Source organism: Castor canadensis, chromosome 14 (assembly GCF_047511655.1).
Source record: "Castor canadensis chromosome 14, mCasCan1.hap1v2, whole genome shotgun sequence".
NCBI classification, from domain to species: Eukaryota; Metazoa; Chordata; class Mammalia; order Rodentia; family Castoridae; genus Castor; species Castor canadensis.
In genome coordinates, this window is record NC_133399.1 from 8,718,772 (window position 1) to 8,738,113 (window position 19,342).

The following is a 19,342-nucleotide window of genomic DNA, read 5'->3' on the forward strand; positions in this document are numbered from 1 at the left end:
TTTGTTTTAGGACACAGGGTCTCACTGTACCCAGGATGCCCTCAAACTCATGATCTTCCCTTCACTGCTTAGTGACACGTTCACGACCAGAGGGGCTGTGGCGTTCCAGCCCCCGCTGTCCTCCCCTGCCCCTGGCCCCTTCCTTCCTCTGGGGGCCACGTGTCCATTCGTGGGCTGGGGACCTGCAGCTCGGGGGACGGTGGGGTGGAGCTCTGTGGGTGGGGCCTCGGTGGGGTGCAGGGCCAGGACACCCCATGTCCCCAGAAGCCTGGACCCCGTGCACATGGGACACCGGCCTCAGGCACCTCCTACCCAGCTGCACAGGCCCCTCACCAAGCAGGCTGGGCGCCGCGATCCGTACAGAGGATCAGAGAGGTTAAGTGAGTTGCCTGAGGCTGGCCCAGCCTGCGTCCCCCTCCAGCCAAGTGACAGAAGTGGACCTGACACTTGCTCAGCTGAGCCCCAGGCCCACGCCTGGACTTCCCTCGCCCATCCTGCCTGGCTCACAGTTGCAGGAAGAGAGGCCGAGGAACTCGCACGGGGCCACACAGCAGGTGCGGGGGGAGCCACCTTCCCTGTGACTCTGGCTTGGCCCTCGTTGAGCCACCCCTGCCGTGCCCCATGCCACCCTGAGCAGGAGCAGGAAGGTGAGAGGGGACAGCTGGGCCGCAGCGGCAGACCTGGATGAGCCGGCCGTGAAGATGTGGGGTGTTTCTGCCTGACAGAGAAGAGGAAGTGGCTTTGCCTGTGTGCTGGGCGGGGAGGGAGGGTGGGGACTGCAGGCCCGGCCGCGGCCACCACCAGCTGGCCCGTTAGGCACAAGGGGCCGGCGCCTCCCTCCACAACATTTTAAAGTCAGAAGAAAAAGCCGGGCGCGGTGGCTCACGCCTGTAATCCCAGCTACTCAGGAGGCAGAGATCAGGAGGATCGCGGTTCGAAGCCAGCCCAGGGAAATAGTTTCCGAGACCCCCCTCTCAAAAAACCCATCACCAAATAGGGCTGGTGGAGTGGCTCAAGATGAAGGCCCTGAGTTCAAGCCCCAGTACTGCAGAAAAAAGAAAACCTGAATATAGTAATGGTGGTATTTTGGTGGCAGTGTGTGTTGGGCGCGGTGAGCTACACACAGGATCAGAGAGGTTAAGTGAGTTGCCTGAGGTGGCCCAGCGTGGTCAGAGATCCAGAGCCCGAGCCAAGGGACAAAAAGGACGTGTCCAGTTCCTGTCCAAACTCAGGGCCTTTGCACATGCCGTCGCCTCCACCTACTGCGTTTCACTGGCCTCCGGCTCATGTCCTCCCGTCCCTGGCTGCAGGGCCACGGGGCCTCCTCTGGGAGTTCTTGTGACAGTCACCCCGTTTCCTGCCTCGTGTCCTCTTTGCATTGGGTTGTCACTTTGTTGCTTGGTCAAATATAGACGTTGGGGGGGGTGGAGGGCTGCCCCTGCCCTGGGGTCCTCCCCGTGTCCCCTCCCTGTCCCAGGAGTCAGCACACAGTAGGCACTCAATCAAGGCTCGCGAGGGCTGGGTGACAGCCACGTGGCCTCTGCCTGTGTCCCCAGCGGCTCTGTGGCTCGGGTCACGCCGGTCCCGCCCCTGCCTCACCTGCCTGAGGAAACAGGAACCTCGGGCTGTGGCCCGCCCTGGTGACAGCGCTCACCAGAAGCGAAACTTAGGCTCCTGCAGCCACCAGCTCAGCCCGAGCGGGACCTCGCCACCCAGGGTCGCCCAGGTACGTGTGTCCCCAGGGCCTCAGCCCCTGCCGGCCTCCAGGACACAGAGCACCAGGGCCAGCCGGGTGGGGCCAGAAGAAGGGACAGGGCTGGGGAGGTCCGGGCTGGCAGCACTAGGGCAATTCTGGGAGGTGCTGGGGGAGGGCTTCCTGGAGGAGGAGACCTTATAAGGGACCATTGGAAAGCCAGAGCACTGGAAAAGGGGACCTGAGTGGGGGAAGGGACAGTCCTGGAAGGAGGAACGGCGAGGTCAAAGGCGTGCAGGGGACAGCAACAGCTTGGCAGTGTCCTGTGTGTGTGCCAGGTCAGCTCCAGGTGACACTGGGGATGCAGCCTGAAAAACCAGAACCTTGCTGTGCTCTGGGCCCTACAGAGGCCCCATCTGGTGGAGACTGAGCCACACGAACACCCTCCAAGTCCCAGGCGGTCACTCATGGCTGCGTCAGAGGAAGGAACAGTGGGGAAGGTGGGGGACAGAGAAAGACTCCAGGGCTGTGTCTATGGAGAGAGGCAGGGAGGCTGCCTGGAAGAGGGGATGTTAATCTTGGGTTTTGAGGGATGCATAGGAGTTCTCCAGGGTAGAAAAAAAAAACAAACTTGAAGACATTATTCCTACCCGGTCACGACTGGATTCATATGTACCTTAGAGATCGGCAGAGGTAGACAGACATGTCACTCAGCGATGGGGACACATTTGATTTTGTATTGACAATGTGTACTCAATGCAAACCCGGATGGTGTGGCCTGCGGTGCACCCATGCCTGGGCCATGTGTCACTGCACATCATATCGATATTAGAAATATCAATATGTACCGTGCACACAGCTCCACCTCGCCCAACCCACCGATGAAAATACGGGCACAGAGAGGTTAAGCAAGTAGCTTGGGCGCACAGCGGCTAAGAAGAGGAGCTAGAATTTGAACCCAGACCTCCAAGTCCTCTTCATGGCTCTGTCGCCCTGGGCCCAGGTCCCCAGCCTGGCGGAGACAGAGCCAGGAAAGCCACTCCAAGTCCTCGGGGTCATGGCTGGGCCAGAGGGAGGGAGGGAGGGAGGGAGGGGACAGGACAGGACAGGATGGCGGGGGACACAGAGGTGTCCCCGGCCCTGGAATTCCTCTGGGCCACACCTGGGAGGGTGTGCTTGTCCTGTACCTGGTCTAAGTCAATATTGACCGCCACCGTCACCACGGTGACACTGGGCAACAGTGTGGGACGGGCTGTGAGGACCGCACTCCGGGCTGGGGTCAGGAAGAAGGGGACGGGGCGGCCGGAGGCCACCAACACTTCTGGCTGGTTTTTTTAAGAGCCTTTGGCAAACGAGTGACATTGTCCTTCCTCCAGTCCGTGTCATCCATTGGCTCACAACACCCCAGGGCACCTTGAGCCTCCATTGGCCAAGGCACGTGTGCACACCGTCGCCTTGCTGTCGATCGCCACGAGTGTTGACAAGTTCAGTTCCCACAGCAGGCAGCCCGGGCTGGCCTGGAACTCACGCTTCTCCTGCCTCGGCCTCCCGAGTGCTGGGATTACAGATGGGCGCCTCCACGCCCGGCTTGACTTAATGTTGAAACACAGTCTACTGTTGAGTGTGATGGCGATTTCTTGCACACAGTAAGAGGAAGCATTGAACGGGTGTAAAAGTCAGGGCGACCCTGGAGGGCTTCCTGGTGGAGGAGGCAGCGAACGCTACAAGAACCGAGCAAGGAAGAGAGAGGGGCCAAGCGTGGCTCTTCCCCTCCCTCCCCCGCAGGTCCCCCGCAGGTGACCACCGGCCCCATGGAAGCCATGACGGAGTCTGGGAAGCTGCCCCCACCGCTGCCCCCTCGGCTGGGCTGGTTTGTGCACACGCAGGTGGACGAGCTGACCCAAGGCGGGATCCCTGACTGGTTCCACGGCACCATCTCGCGAGAGTGAGGACGCCCTCCACCCCTGCCTCGTGTCCCCCCGCTTTTCCCTGCGGAATCCTGGGTTTCGTTCCACCCAGCGTGGCCAGAGGGCGAAATGAGCCCTGGAGTCCTGGATTTGAGTCCTGCCTTGCTGTGTGACCTTGGGCAGGTGACTCCCCTTCTCTGGGCCTCAGCTTTGCTCTGTACAGGTGGCCTCCAGGCCAGCACTGCCGGCCAGTGACGGCCAACGCGCCCTCAGAATCCTTCTTGACAGCGCCCGCCGACCAGCACTGCTCTCTCCCATCAGGACCTAAGTAACTCCCATGCAGGAGGCCGCGCTTTGCATCTGCGCGCCCACTGGTCCTGGGAGTGACCTTGACTTTTCCCCACCTTGAGGTAGCTGGGGATCAGAAAGGGCTGGACACTTGCCTCAGGTCACACAGCAAAGGCTTTGAGCTCTAATGCATTTGAGGCCCCCTGCTCCGCCCACAGGTGCCTGCAGGGGGCATTTGAGGTTTGGGGAAGGCAGACAGACTCAGGGCTGCCGGGGGACGGGGGACGGGGGACGGGGGACGGGGAGGACATCCCTGTCGTGTGTATTCCAAGGTTTGAAACAACCATGAGAAACTGATGTTAGGCTGTTTGTTCATTTAGAAAACTGGGACACGCCCAGGCCGGGCAGCTGGACAGTGGCCAGCCCCTCCATCTGTCTTTTCAGGGCAGCCGAGAACTTGCTGGAGTCACAGCCACCGGGGTCTTTTCTGGTTAGAGTCAGCCACAGCCACGTGGGCTACACCATCTCCTACAAGTAAGGCTTGGGCGGCGGGCGGGTGGGCTCTGCGGCTTTCTTGGAGGGGGCACAGGGTGCTTTGTGTCATAGCTTCCTAGAGGGCACACAGTGCGAGGGTCTGGCCAGATTTGCCTGAAGACGGACAGCTGCAGGTCTGGCTGCATCCAGCAGACATAGAACAGGGCCTGCTGGGGGTGGCGCCTCCCGCACCCGCAGTCGAACTAGTGATCTCACTGTGACAAGGAATCCAGCGCAGCTCCTTAATGGCTCCAAGCACGAGTGACCATCTCAGAGAACTCAGAACAAGCTACTTTCTTCTTTTTAGTACTGGGGCTTGAACTCGGGGCCTTCGCCTTGAGCCACTCCAGTTTCTGTGAACTGATTTGAGAACTATTTGCCTGGCCTGGCTTCAAACCTTGATCCTCCTGATCTCTGCCTCCTGAGTAGCTGGGATTACAGGCGTGGACCACCGGCGCCAGGCACAAAACCACTTTTCAACAGGCAAATCTAGAGGACTCCAGGCCAAAGGCGTTTTCAAAGCGCAGTTATTTGATCACAGAGTTACTGGACGGGCCTTGGGTTACATCGCTTGAGGCTGGGCTCTGCCACTCCTTGCTGTGTGACCCTGGACAAGGGACTCCACGCCTCTGTGCAAAATCATCTCCCGCAGGAATGCAGTAATCTCCCCCAGAGCCTTGATGTGGGATTGAAGGAGCCAGGGTAGGCAAATGGGGACAGTGAGGCACGCGCAGCCGCGTGGGACCTGGGGGTGCAGGGCACCGGGGAGGTCCACGTCCCAGCCCGCAGTGTCCCCGCAGAGCCCAGAGCTGCTGCCGCCACTTGATGGTGAAGCTGCTGGACGACGGCTCGGTGGTGATCCCCGGGGAGAAGGTGGCCCACGCCTCGCTGCACGCCCTGGTCACCTTCCACCGGCGGGAGCCCTTCGGGCGGTGGGACGAGCTGCTGACGCACCCCTGCGGGCAGGTGACGCTGGGCCCTCCGCGGGTCACCGTCGGGGCGCGGGGGCCACGAGCAGACCGCGGAGAGCGCGCGGCGCCGTCCCGCAGACGGCCGGGGGCGTGGCCTAGGCCTGGGACGCCGCAGTGGGCGGGGCTTTTCCCTTCCGAGGCTTAGTGGGCGTGGCCTAAGCCCTGTGGCCCTGCTGTGGGGGGGCACGTTTCCCTAGGAGACTGGGGGGCGTGGCCTAGGTCCTGAGGCGCTGCCGTGGGTGGGGCTATTTTCTTATACGTTTAGTGGGCGTGGCCTAGGCCCACTGCTGAGGGTGGGGCACGTTTCCCTAGGAGACTCGGGGGGCGTGGCCTAGGTCCCGAGGCGCTGCCGTGGGTGGGGCTATTTTCTTATACGTTTAGTGGGCGTGGCCTAGGCCCACTGCTGAGGGTGGGGCACGTTTCCCTAGGAGACTCGGGGGGCGTGGCCTAGGTCCTGAGGCGCTGCCATGGGTGGGGTTATTTCCTTATAAGTTCAGTGGGTGTGGCCTTGGCCCTGCTGTGGGTGGGGCAGTTCCCCTAGAAGGTTTGGGGGCGTGGCCTAGACGCTGAGGCGCTGCGGTGGGTGGGGCTATTTCCTTATGAGTCCCGGTGGGCGTAGTTCAGTCCCTGAGGCCCTGCTGTGGGTGGGGCAGGTCCCCTAGAAGGTTTGGGGGCGTGGCCTGGACCCTGAGGCGCTGCGGTGGGTGGAGCTATGTCCTTATTTGTCCCCGTGGGCGTGGCCTGGCCCTGAACCGCGGTGGGAGGGCAGGTCTGCGGCCGCGGGGGCTGAGCTGCGGCCCCTCTGCCCCGCAGAAGGACCCGGCAAACGTGGACTATGAGGATCTCCTCCTTTACTCCAGCACGCTGGCGCAGGAAGCCGACGGCCCCCGCCTCGGCCTCCAGGACCCGCAGAGGCCTTCCTGCTGCCCACCTGCGCAGGTACCCCCAGAGCCCCACATCACGACCCGCACTGTGACCTCAGCCGCTTCCGCCTGTCACCTCCCGCCCCTTCTGTTGTCCAACCCATCACTGACGCTCAGGACCTTTGCACGTGCTGTGTCCGCTGTCCCACACTTCCCATGCCTGGCTCTTTCTTTTAATTCTGCCAGCGTCCCCATCCCCAATCTTGGACCTATGGCGATCTGAAAAGCTCTCGCCTCTTTATGGCTGTATATGTTTCCAGTCGGCTTCTCCCATCCGACGCTGGGCTACAGGAGGCCAGCGGATCCTCGCTGCACCTTGTTTTCCTCACCCCTGGAAGATCAGCTGGTGAATGTGTAATGTAGACGATGAATAAACAGTGGTGTATCCCAGCTTCTCAGGGTGGGTGGACCTTCAGATCCCTCAAAGGGCCTCCAGGTCCCTGAATGGCAGGGTGGAAATAAAAGTCTAGTGTGATAGACATCTGTGGAGGTGCAGGTGCACCTTCCTGGAGAGGGTGGCACACTGCGGGCTGTTCAGGGTGAGGAGGAGCCAGCCGCATAGGTGGGGACAGTGGCTAAGCAGAGGGAACAGCACGTGCAAAGGTCCTGGGGCTCAGCGTGTTTGCAAAACAGAATGACACGACAGTGTGCATGGAGATGAGGCAGCAGGGTCACCCCTGGGGCCAGGGTGAGGAGCTGGGACCCTGGTCCAGCGTAAGGAGCTAGGACCTCATTGATGGTGTGCACGTTCCCTGTGGAGAGGGAGTTGTGCACAGTGCTACAGGGGGCAAGAGGGAGGTAGGATGGGGTCCGCATCCAGGTGGGAAGGACCAAATCCCGATAGTGAGAAAGCAGAGGCTATTTGAGGGTCTGAGCGCAGAGGCTCACCTCTGTAATCCCAGCTACTCAGGAGGCAGAGATTGGGAGGATTGCGATTTGAGACAAGCCTGGGCAAAGAGGCGTCAAGACCCCATCTCAACAAATCAGCTGGTGTGGTGGTACTTGTGTGTAATCCCGGGTACACAGGAGGCGTAGGTAGGAGGATTACAGATCAGGCTAGCCCTGGCAAAATCTCACAACCCCACCTAAAAAACAACTAAAGCAAAAAGGACTGGAGGACTGGAGGACTGGCTCAAGCGGTAAAGTGCCTGCTTAACAAGTGTGAGGCCCGGAGTTCAAACCCCAGCACCACCAAAAACAAAAGTGGGTATTTGTGATGTGCTGTAGAAGGGAGCATGGATGGAGGTGGAAGGTGCAGGGGAGAGAGATGTTGTCACCCTAGGGGTCCCGGGGTCCTCCATGTCTGGGTAGATGATCCCAGGAGAGGGCCATGGCTGGCCGGGAATGGGACAAGAGAGAGGACAGCAGATGAAGGGTGCACGGGTTCATGGGAGGGTCTTGGAGAAAGTCTCGCTACGCAGCCCAGGCTGACCGGAACTCGAGATTCCCCTGCCTCCTCCTCCCATGCACTGGGATTACAGGTGTGAACCACCATGCCCAGCTTTTCTGCATGGTTTTCTCTTGAGCTGGATGTAACCTCACTTGTGTGAATGTCCCTGTGATGTTCACCAGACACAAAGATACCTAACAGTGCACTGCCAGAGCTGTCACGACAGAGACAGTGTCACCCTCAGAGCTGATAACACGCTTTCTGACTTTTCTTTTCTTTTCTGAGGTGCTGGGCGAGTGCTCGCCACAGAGCCGCACCCCAGCCTGACTCGGCACTCTGGCTCTTTGCAGAAGCAGTTTGCTGAGTTGGGGAGGCAGGGCTGTGGGGTCAGGCTTGGGGGTTTCCATAACCCAGACCCCATTTTCTGGGACAGATCCAGAGCACTGGGGCGCAGTATGCCTCAGGTCTCCTCTTCTGTCCCTTTCAGGGCCCCTCAAAGCCAGTCCCGGAAATGGGGTCACCTGAAGCTGTGGATGGAGAAACACAGGGAGAAGCTGTTCCCTCCTTCCCCCCAAAGGCACCTTTTGGGGAGACCCGCCAGAAACTCTGGGAGAACCTGAAATCACTGCCCCAGACGAGCAAGAAGGTCCGGCAGCAGCTGAAATCCCACATGGCAGCTGTGAATTTGTCCCTTCGAGATACTAGGAAATCAGCAGGGACCCCGCTGGGCTCCAGGACCTTTTCAGGCAGACAGGATAACTCGGGCAACACAGCCTGGAGAAAAGACATCTCCAAGGACCTGCGTGTTGCCACATCCCAGGCTCCGAGAGACACAGACACCTCCTCCAGGAAGGCTACCAGGTCCATCAGCTGGAGCGAGGTGACCACAGGGGTCAAGGGCTGGCAGCAGACAGTCATGAGGACCCTATCCTCCCAGACAGGCAAACCAGAAACCAGCGACCTGGCAGAGTCCCAGGACGCCTGGCTCCCAGAGGAGTACCTCCCGCCGCCACCCTTTGCCCCTGGCTACTACTAGGGACCCTTGCTACCAGGGCCTGCCACCCTCCTGCACGTCCCCTCCCTCTGCCACACATCTGCCAGTCCTCAGGGACCAGGAGGTGTAACGCAGGAGGCTGGGGTCTGATTATATTAATAGAGTCAGCCAGGCACCAGTAGCTCACACCTGTAATCCCAGCTACTTGGGAGGCTGAGATAAGGAGGATCACAGTTTGAGGCCAGCCCTGGCAAATAGTTCTCGAGACCCCATCTTCAAAATAACCAGAGAAAAATGGACTGGAGATGTGGCTCAAGCGGTAGAGCTCCTGCTTTTCGTGTTTGTGAAGTCCTGAGTTCAAACCCCAGTCACAGTAAGAAAAAATAGTCACCAACTGTGTGCCAGCCCGTGCTTGTCACTGTCAGCCCTCTGTGGCCACGGTTCTGCGTCTTGGATGGGTCACTGTGGATCAAACTGTGTTTCTAAGAAACCGCATCTGTACTGAGCACGTCCAGGCTTTCCCCCTTGTCGCCATTGCTAAGCAATACAGTCTGACAGCTAGATACGTGGCATGGACGTGACCGTGTTCTGTGTCCTCTAGGGATGGCGTGAAGTCTCACAGAGGACGTGTACAGCTTTGTGCAAATCCCACACCATGTCATCCGCGGATTTGGGGATCTTGGGGTGGGGGCTCCTGGCACCAATGTCTGAGGATCCCCGGGGCCGGGGCCGACTGTTTCTTGGGTGCATCTGCAAGCCTATCTGTTGGCCATTTTCCAGTTTGAGGAAGAGACCGAGGTTCCATGTGCAGCGCCAGCCCTGTCCTCACACTGCCCGTGCTCTGTCCTCGACTCCTTGGCACCTCCCTCCCTCCTTCCTGGGCTTCTTGAGCAGATTAAAGAGATGAAATGAGCCCAGGTCCTGGCACAGAGTGGGACATCCACACCAGCTTCAGAGGTCACAGTTGAGCCCTTTCCTTTAAAAAAAAGGCTTTGGCCCAGGGCGGTGGCTGGTGTGTGGTGTGGACTTGGACGAATCCTAGGTTAAGGTGCTGTGCGAGCCTTGGTGAATCTAGACCTCTCTGGGCCTCTTTCCTCACTTGGAAAGTGGGCAGAGGAGCAGTCCTTTTTTCCCAGGGGGAACTGGCAGTTGTCAGGTGAAATCTGGGGTTTTTAATCCACTGGTGGGGTGGACTGTTCCACAAAAGACTTACAGTGAAGGTGGCTTGATGTCCCTGGGGGCTGGCCTGAGGCGTGGCGTAACCACACCTTGGATGGACTGGGGCTGTTGATGAGGGTCCTGTGACCACTTTGGGAAGGGTGGGGCATGGGGTGCCCTAAAATCGCACAGTCTGGGATCTGAAATGAGGCACTGTGGGCTCAAGTCAACCCCTGTGAACAACTTGTGATGTGCTCTTGACCTACTTCAAAACAGACTGTAAAGTGCAGTGCCAACCTCTATGAATGGCACTCCTGTCACCTCCCCACCCCCCACCCCGCCCCAAGGCTTCTCCATGGCAGGTTGAACAAATCAACGCAGAGGGAAAGTTTCAGTCCCCTTGAGTGACTCAGGGATGGAGGAAGAGACTTGAGCAGTCGGTGGTGGGGTCCAACCTCAGGGGTCCACTGGTAGGACAGTGAGGGCCCAATGTCCCCGGCTCATCTCAGCCCGTGGATACCTGTAGCCATTCCTGCCTTCCTAGTGCAGAGAGGTCTAGAAGTCAGTTTGTGGGCTGGAGTTATGGCTCAAACTGTAGAGTTCCTGCCTTGCAAGCACAAAGCCCTGAGTTCAAACCCCAGGACCACCAAAATAAAACATGCTTAGAACTCAGTTTGTTCCTCGTGCACAGGGAGGTCATGGCCCAGAAAGTGTATGGCCACAGCCAGGGTCACACAGCCAAGAGCACAGATAAATTATAAGCTTCCTCCCACCACCCTCCAGGTTTAGAGAAAAATGTTCCCAGCACTTGGGAGGTTGAGGAAGGAGGGTTGCGAGTTAAAAAGAAGAAAGAGACGCACTTAACCCGTGTTTATTCACGGTGGGGAGGTCAGGGTGGGGCGCCTCTGGCCCGGATCGTCCCAGCGTCTCAGATACGGATGTGGAAGGTGCTGTGAGCAGAGTGAGGCAGTGAGCACCAGCGTCCCACTCCCTATACCGCCCCCAGGTCCCCAAAGCAGGCAAGGAACCCCGTGGGAGAAAGGATCCCCCAAACAACCCCAGACCAGGGCTCTCCTATCGTCCATGGGACCTGTGAGCACACGGCGTGTACTGGAGTTCACAGCCCAACTTCACCCGGGCTTGCTGTGCAACTCAGAGCGGGTAGCTGTCCCTCTCTGGGCCTCAGACACCAACTGGTCCTGTACAAGACTCGGGTAGACACACTGGGCGTGACACGCGGAGCGTGCTGGGTCAATCAGGGCACTCATCCTGCCTTGTCAATAATTTGCTGTTATCATTTGATGATAATGACGACAGCACGCGCTTACTGAACACCCCTACGCACACATATGAACTTGGGGCTCAGCAAACTTAGCTCTGTAGAGAGCCAAACAGCTGCTGCACACTGGTGGCTCACACCTGTAATCCCAGCTACTCGGGAGGCTGAGATCAGGAGGGTCGCAGTCTGAGGCCAGTCCAGGCAAAAAGTTCAAGAGATCCGATCTCCAAAATAACCAGAGCAAAATGAACTGGAGGTGTGGCCCAAGTGGCAGAGCACCTGCTTTGCAAGCAGAAAGGCCTGAGTTCAAATCCCAGTTCCACCAAAAAAAAAGAAAGAAAAAAATTGTCAGAGTTCATGTCTCTCGTTAACCACTAAGCACAAAGCATCCACAGCCAACGTGTATGTGAACGGGTGTGGCTGTGTGCCAATAAAACTTTATGCATGGGCACAGATTTGAATTTCAGGACTGGGGCATGGGTTAAGAGGAAGAGCCCTTGTCTGCAATGCACAGGGTCCTGGGTTCGATCCCCAGTACTGGAGAAAAGAAATTTTAATTTTGCATATCGTTTTCACGTGTCAGGGAACAGTACTAGCCTTTTTCTTTTCAGCCATCTGGGAACATGAAAAGCACTCTTAGCTCACAAAACCAGGACGGAGGTGGCCCGGGGGCGGTACTTTGCCAATGCTACATGACCTCACTTAAATCTTTTTTTTTTTTTTGGTGGGACTGGGACTTGAACTCAGGGTTTCGAGCTCACACAGCAGGCGCTCTGCCCCTTGGGCCACACCTCCAGTCCATGTTGCTCTGGTTATTTTGGAGATGGGGGTCTCGAGAACTGTTTTCCTCAGCTGGCCTCAAACTGTGATCCTTCTGATGTCAGCCTCCCAAGCAGCTGGGATTATAGAGGTGAGCCACTGTGCCCAGCCACTTAACTGTCTCTGATTCTTCCTCCAGCCTGCCAAATGCAGTTGCACAGCAATGATGGCTGAAGGCCAGCTGTGCTGAACTTGACCAAAGAGCTGCGTTCAGCCATAAGGGGAGCCACAGGGGTCCTAACTGTCCCCACTGTGTACAGGAGGGGGTTTCCCAAGGTCACAAACAAGTGGGTGCCTGGCAACGTCACCTGAGGAAATCGGGCGCCCGCAGAATCATGGTCTGGAAGTCCTCCAAGGACAGGCGCCCGTCGTGGTCCCCGTCGGCCTCGTCCAGCACCTTCTCACACACCAGCCTCACCTCCTCCGCGCTCAGCTCCCCACGGGTCAGCCTGGTCACCGTCTGCTCCAGGTCCCACGCACAGATGTAGTCGTCGTTGTTAAAGTCTGCAAGCAGCCAGGAGGGGACAGCAGGTGGCAGGTGGGCGGGGCTGGCCGGGGCACATCGTCCCTCCATGTTACAAAAGGGGGAACTGAGGCCCTGGGTACCAAGCAGCCTGGGGAGAGAATCTGGGTCTTGCTTTGGAATTGAGCTGGGAACTCATTCAGTCAGTCAAGCAGCACTGAGTGCTTACTGTGTAAGCTGCCAAGCACTGCAATGACTTTTTCATTCATTCACTCAGTATTTATTAAGCGACTACTGTATGCCGAACAGGTTTTTTCATTCATCTTCTCACTCAAAAAGTATTGGAGTGCCTACTGTGTGCTTGGCACTGTAACAACCTTTTTCATTCAGTCACTTAAGTATTTATTGAGTGACTACTGTATGCAAGACACTGCAATGAGTTTTTTCGTTCATTCGCTCCCTCAGGAAACATCGATTGAGTGCCTACTGTGTGCCAGGCACTGCAGTGAGTTCAGTCACTCATTTGCTCACTCCACAGGTATTCATTGAGTGCCTACTGTGTGCCAGGCACTGCGGTGAGTTCAGTCACTCATTTGCTCACTCCACAGGTATTCATTGAGTGCCTACTGTGTGCCAGGCACTGCGGTGAGTTCAGTCACTCATTTGCTCACTCCACAGGTATTCATTGAGTGCCTACTGTGTGCCAGGCACTGCGGTGAGTTTAGTCACTCATTTGCTCACTCCACAGGTATTCATTGAGTGCCTACTGTGTGCCAGGCACTGCGGTGAGTTTAGTCACTCATTTGCTCACTCCACAGGTATTAATTGAGTGCCTACTGTGTGCCTGGCACTGCGGTGAGTTCAGTCACTCATTTGCTCACTCCACAGGTATTCATTGAGTGCCTACTGTGTGCCAGGCACTGCGGTGAGTTCAGTCACTCATTTGCTCACTCCACAGGTATTAATTGAGTGCCTACTGTGTGCCTGGCACTGCGGTGAGTTCAGTCACTCATTTGCTCACTCCACAGGTATTCATTGAGTGCCTACTGTGTGCCAGGCACTGCGGTGAGTTTAGTCACTCATTTGCTCACTCCACAGGTATTCATTGAGTGCCTACTGTGTGCCAGGCACTGCGGTGAGTTTAGTCACTCATTTGCTCACTCCACAGGTATTCATTGAGTGCCTACTGTGTGCCTGGCACTGCGGTGAGTTCAGTCACTCATTTGCTCACTCCACAGGTATTGAGTGCCTACTGTGTGCCAGGCACTGCGGTGAGTTCAGTCACTCATTTGCTCACTCCACAGGTATTGAGTGCCTACTGTGTGCCAGGCACTGCGGTGAGTTCAGTCACTCATTTGCTCACTCCACAGGTATTCATTGAGTGCCTACTGTGTGCCTGGCACTGCGGTGAGTTCAGTCACTCATTTGCTCACTCCACAGGTATTCATTGAGTGCCTACTGTGTGCCAGGCACTGCGGTGAGTTCAGTCACTCATTTGCTCACTCCACAGGTATTCATTGAGTGCCTACTGTGTGCCTGGCACTGCGGTGAGTTCAGTCACTCATTTGCTCACTCCACAGGTATTCATTGAGTGCCTACTGTGTGCCAGGCACTGCGGTGAGTTCAGTCACTCATTTGCTCACTCCACAGGTATTCATTGAGTGCCTACTGTGTGCCTGGCACTGCGGTGAGTTCAGTCACTCATTTGCTCACTCCACAGGTATTCATTGAGTGCCTACTGTGTGCCTGGCACGATCATAACTTCCTTCGTCCAATCAGGCACGGGACATTCACGGAGCACTGACTGCGTGCCACGGTGGCCCCTAACATTTCATGAGTCCCCCAGAAAGCGCGAGTGGCGCCTGCTGGGACCCACCGTAGATCCTGAAGGCGTAGTAGGCCTTGAGGTCCCGGGGCGCCATTTCGCTCAGCGCCGAGAACATGTCCAGGAAGTCGTCCAAGGTCATGTGGCCATCGCCGTCCTCGGAGAACACCTGGGCGATCCTCTGGCGGAAGGGGTTGTCCTGGGGACCGGGGAGGGACAGGGACATCCTCCGGCCAGGCTCTCCCGGGTCCCCGTCACGCCTAGGTTCCTGCACAGCACGCCACGCAACTCCGCTCGCGAGACTGTGCTCCCGCGGGAGCATGTGACCCAGAGAGGCCAATCAGAGCTTGCCCTTCGCCCGGCCACTGTGATTGGCTCTGAGACGGGCACGTGGCTCAAACTGACCAATCAGAGCTTGCCCTTCACCTGGCCCCTGTGGCTCTGAGACGGACATGTGACTCATGCTGACCAATCAGAAATTGTCCTTCATCTGACCACTGTGATTGGCTCTGAGATGGGCATGTGACTCAAACTGACCAATCACAGGCTGCCTGGAGGGAGATTCCTCTGAGCACACGGTGGAGACGCTTGTTCTTAGCCATACTTGACATGAGCGCTGCTCCTGGATTAATTGATGTTTTTGAAATTTTTTTTTTTGGTGATCCAACCCATTCCATTCCTCTTCAATGAGCTTTCCATAACTTGCAATTAAATGCAATCAGCCAGCCTAGCACTTGTGATTCACCTCCGTAATCCCAGCTACTTGGGAGGCTGAGATCAGGAGGATCAGATTTGGAGGCCAGCCTGAGCAAATAGCTCCTGAGATCCCATCTCCAAAATAACCAGAGCAGATGGGCTGGACTGGAGGTGTGGCTCAAGTGGGAGAGCTCCAGCCTAACAGAGCAAGGTCCTGAGTTCAAACCCCACTCCCATCAAAATAAAAAAATACATAAATGCAATCGACGCTTCACACCCACCCGCAGGCTCTGAATTCACACCTGCAATAACTGTGCATCGAAAGTGTTCAGGAAAAAATTGCATTTGTGCTGAACATACGGCTTTTCTCATCATTTTCCTCCTAAATAACACAGAATAGCAACACTCCCGGTGTTCTAAGTCATCTTGAGACCGGGTGATGTCCCCAGGAGGCCGTGTGCAGGGTCTGGGCAAATGCTGTGCCATTTTATAGCAGGGACCTGAGCACCCGTGGATTTTGGCATCCTACAGTGTCCTGGAGCCGATGCCCTGTGGTATCAGGGGCACCCGTGATGGCTCCTGAGACACAAGCCATCCAGCCAGGAAGAAGCGCAAGTGGCCGCTCTGACAGCCCTGACCCTTTCCTCTCTACGGCTCTGGCTGGCTACTGCATAGTGGCTGTGTGACACGAGCAGGTGTCTTAGCGTCTCTGAGCCTCAGTTTTGTCATCTGTGACATGGGGACGACTGTCATCTCCACCTCACAGGAATGCAACGGGGACATCTCTAGTGTCCCTCCCCGACCTGCCCTGTGGTCCCCGCGTACCTTCAGCTCCGGCATGCTGCCAATGAGCTCGTAGGGCACCTTGACATTCGGGCAGCCGGTGTAGTCCAGGGGGACGAGCTGGGGGGCCAGGTCCTGGTAGCGGTAGAACAGCCTGGTGTGCAGAGGGAAGAACCAGGGAAGGCTGGGAGCCAGCAGGGAGGAGGCACCGGTCCCTCAGGACTGCTCATTCCACACCAAATGACACCAGGTCCCCAGGAGCCATCGGGCTGGACCTCAGGCACCAGACACAGACCCCTCTACCACCATCCCCAAGGTTAGAGTGGGGAAAACAAGCTATGGGAGAGGAAGGGCTTCCTGGAGGATGGGGCATTGGTGCTGGGTTTTGAGGGATGAGTAGGAGCTTACCAAGCAGATAGAGCTGGAAGTGAGGAGGTGCTTATGGCTGGGTCATTTCACAATAAACCTTCAGGCCTCCTAGGTAATCTTGCATCTCCGATGTCATTGCATGGTCGGCATGACCCTGATTCTAATGGGGTACCCCCCTTCTCATTCCTAACCCCCCTTTTACCATTATGGAAGCCAGTTTCCTTGATTTTTTTTTTCTTTTTGTGGGACTGGGGTTGAACTCAGGTCCTCACACTTGCAAAGCAGGCGCTGTACTGCTTCAGCCACTTCTTCAAGTCCCAGATTTTTTGTGACAAGACATTTCGGGTACTGCAAGCCGGCTCTCTGCTCAGTGCCCTCACCTGGTGACACTGGAAGCACTGGCACGTGCTGAGCTACAGCCTTTCAGGGACCATCTGTGGTGACTCTGAGCTCCCCAAGCTGTGAGGACAGGAGCCCTGGGTTGTCTGATGACAGGAATTTGAGATTCGTACCTGGAACTTCAGTCCTGAACCCCAATTCTCTCAGAGAGCACCCTAAGTTTGGGTTTCTGCATTGCAGCCTTCAAACTCCTCAGGTCCTGCCCAGCTGCCCTGGGGACCCGAGGTCAGCCCTGCCCTGTGGCCAAGCCTCAGTTTCCCCTCAGTAATCCGATCGCGATGGCCAAGGTGACCCGGTCAGCTGCCCTCACCCACACAATGGGGCTCCCCGGTGAAAAGTGTGTCAATCAATAATGGATGTACTATGCCCACACAATCGGGGGGCCTTGGTCCCTGTTGCTCAGCGGCCAAACCCCAGCCAGCTTGGGTTTCACAGCTTCAAGTTCAAGTTCAAGTTCACTGGCCTCTGCCAATGGCCCCAGCGAGAGCAATGGCGTGAAATGCCCATCTGTGCCCATCTCGCTGGAATCAAGCCAGGGACACAAGCCTTGGCCACCATTACCTGGACACCACCCACAGCCCAGAGCTGGCTCTGGACGGCACAGCTGGAGCCCCAGCTTCTAAGCTGAGCGAGCCCTTTCTAACATGTCGACCTGCCTCTCCCCTCCATGGCTCCCTGCCACCCTTGGGAGAGAGGCCAAGGTCATGATCATAAAGACTCTGTGAGAGAGGATGTGACCTCTGTCAGCGTCCCTATCTCTGCTGCTGACCCCTGGCCATGCCTGCAACCCCACCCCACCCTCATCCTCAGCCTTTTAACCTCAGTAATGCATGGGCTTTGAGTGACCTCAAACTGCATGTATTGCCGGGTATGGTGGTACACACCTGTAATCCCAGGCAAAAGGAGCTCAAGTTCCAGGCTAACCTTGAATCTCTCTCTCAAGCATAAAAAAAAAATTGCAAAACTTCCCCAACAACGGCTCAATGCCATGTGCAAGTCTTGCCTCCCCTCCCCCCACACTGACCTCATGATTTCCTTCCTTGTGAAGAAGGTGCAGTCCTGTGGGGAGAAAGACCGGCTCAGCCCAGACCCGTGCCAGGGGCCTCTGTCCCCCTGCCCCTGTGGTCACACCAGAACCCACACAGATGGCCAGAGGCCACCCACAGAGCCTTGGCTGGGTGCACACGCAGATCAAGGAACACTGTCCCCAACTGTCAGAACAAGAGCCAAGGCTGTCACCCAGCGGCCTGCTGGCGCCATACCTGGTACGCTTCTAACTGCTCAGGAGTGAAAACCGTCTGTTTGTTGCCCATGGTGAGAGTCACAGCCTGGATGCCGTGGGTCCCCTCGGGGCCACACAGGGAACCTGGACACTGCACAGCACCGTCTGGGCAAATCTCCCTGGCCTGGCTGTCACCTGCCCCCCAGCCCCGTCACCCCCAGCCTGGTGAGACTCAAGTTACAGCCAAGCTCTCTGGGCAACGGTCTGAAGGTGTCCCTGGGTGAGGACAAGGGCTGGGAGAGGTCATGGAGGAGTCCTCAGTGGGGAGGTCACATCCGCCACTGTCGGGTGAGCCTGGGGGTCTGGGGCAACTTTGGGATACAGGCGGGGAGGTGGGAAGGCCATAGGCATCCCCCCTCCAGCTCAAATCCCAGGTTTAAGCCCACTCGCTGTGTGACCTCGGGGAAGTTGCTTGGCCTCTCTGATCCTCACTTAGGAGACGGAGGTGAGTTAGCAGCTACCTTCTAGAGCCATTCTGAGGGTGTGAAGAAATATTTGAACACTGTCCACAAGCCAGTTCTAGGACCTAGGGAGCTTAGTGGTGAACAAGCTAGATGAGGTTCTAAAGTGTACGCTGGAATTTTTATTGTTATTGTGTGTGTTCTGACTTGGGGGAGAAAAGGGTTACAGGTCAAAGTGTGAGACACTGTGAAATGAGACCAGGCGGACCTCCCTGCAGGACTTATCAGAACCTTTGCTGGACACTCGATCCACCCTTACGAAGCAGATACAGTGTAACAGCTGCCACCTTTATTAAGACCCAGAAGTGACAAGTGTCCTTGCCACCCAGTCACACCTGTCTCCGTCTTCCTCTCCTCTCAGTCTACATAGTTCAGCCCACTGGACCAGTCTCCAGTGTTCCCTCGCCCTCATCCCCACTCTCTCTGGCCCGGACCTCAGCAGGTCCTCCCCGTGTTGGGCTCGTCAACCATCTTCTACCCAAGTCTAGGAAAGCCGTGCCTTTGATCTGGCCTTGGAGACCCTCCAATGATGAGTTTTAAAATTTTTTTTGGCTACACTGGGGTTCAAAGTCGGGTCCACACACTTGCTGGGCAGGCAATCTACCATTGAGCCACTCCATCATCTCTCTTTGTGTTGAGTATTTTCCAGCTCGGGTCTGGAGGACTATTGGCCTCAAACTGGGATCCTCCTCATCTCTGCCTCCTGAGTAGCTAGGATTACAGGCACGAGCCACCTGTGTCCGGCTAGTTCTGCATCTTGATTGTAGTGTTGGCTATGTTAAAAGAAAAGAAAAGAAGAAAAAGTGTAAATCAACTCAATTCAGCAGAGTTTATTTGAGCAAGAACTGACACAAAAGCGGTCCAGAGGGAACCAGCCAGCCTATTTATACGCTGGAAGAGGGAGGGCGGGGCAGGCGCAGTTTGATTGGCTGCAGCTTTGCATGGGCTGGTCAGTTGGCCGCCTGTGATTGGCCAGAGCTTGGCTGCTGTGATGAGCTAAGATGCAGCATTTCTACACAGAAAGAGCAAAGGAGGGGCCGGAGCAGCGTGATTGGCTGCCCCTGGGCATTGTCTGGGCAGTTCGCCGCCTGTGATTGGTTGAGACTCA

At 56.9% G+C, this 19,342-nt stretch overlaps 2 protein-coding genes across 3 annotated transcripts; one reads left to right on the forward strand and one right to left on the reverse strand.

Moving 5' to 3' along the window:
- The first annotated feature begins 1,469 nt into the window (after positions 1–1,469).
- Positions 1,470–9,613, forward strand: Hsh2d (hematopoietic SH2 domain containing). Its single transcript, XM_020167767.2, has 6 exons — positions 1,470–1,726; positions 3,479–3,638; positions 4,333–4,422; positions 5,223–5,388; positions 6,207–6,332; positions 8,194–9,613. The coding sequence occupies exons 2-6, from the start codon at positions 3,505–3,507 to the stop codon at positions 8,740–8,742; spliced, it is 1,065 nt and encodes a 354-aa protein (XP_020023356.1). The 5' UTR covers positions 1,470–1,726; positions 3,479–3,504; the 3' UTR covers positions 8,743–9,613.
- A 1,173-nt stretch (positions 9,614–10,786) lies between these two features.
- Positions 10,787–17,804, reverse strand: Cib3 (calcium and integrin binding family member 3). 2 transcript variants are annotated; one of them, XM_020167747.2, is made up of 6 exons: positions 17,754–17,804; positions 17,516–17,550; positions 15,766–15,877; positions 14,296–14,443; positions 12,265–12,460; positions 10,787–10,808 (listed from the first exon to the last, which is right to left on the reverse strand). In XM_020167747.2, the coding sequence occupies exons 1-6, from the start codon at positions 17,802–17,804 to the stop codon at positions 10,787–10,789; spliced, it is 564 nt and encodes a 187-aa protein (XP_020023336.1). The 2 variants fall into 2 exon arrangements, with proteins under 2 accessions (XP_020023336.1, XP_020023337.1); XM_020167748.2 differs by lacking the exons at positions 15,766–15,877; positions 17,516–17,550.
- Positions 17,805–19,342: the final 1,538 nt, after the last annotated feature.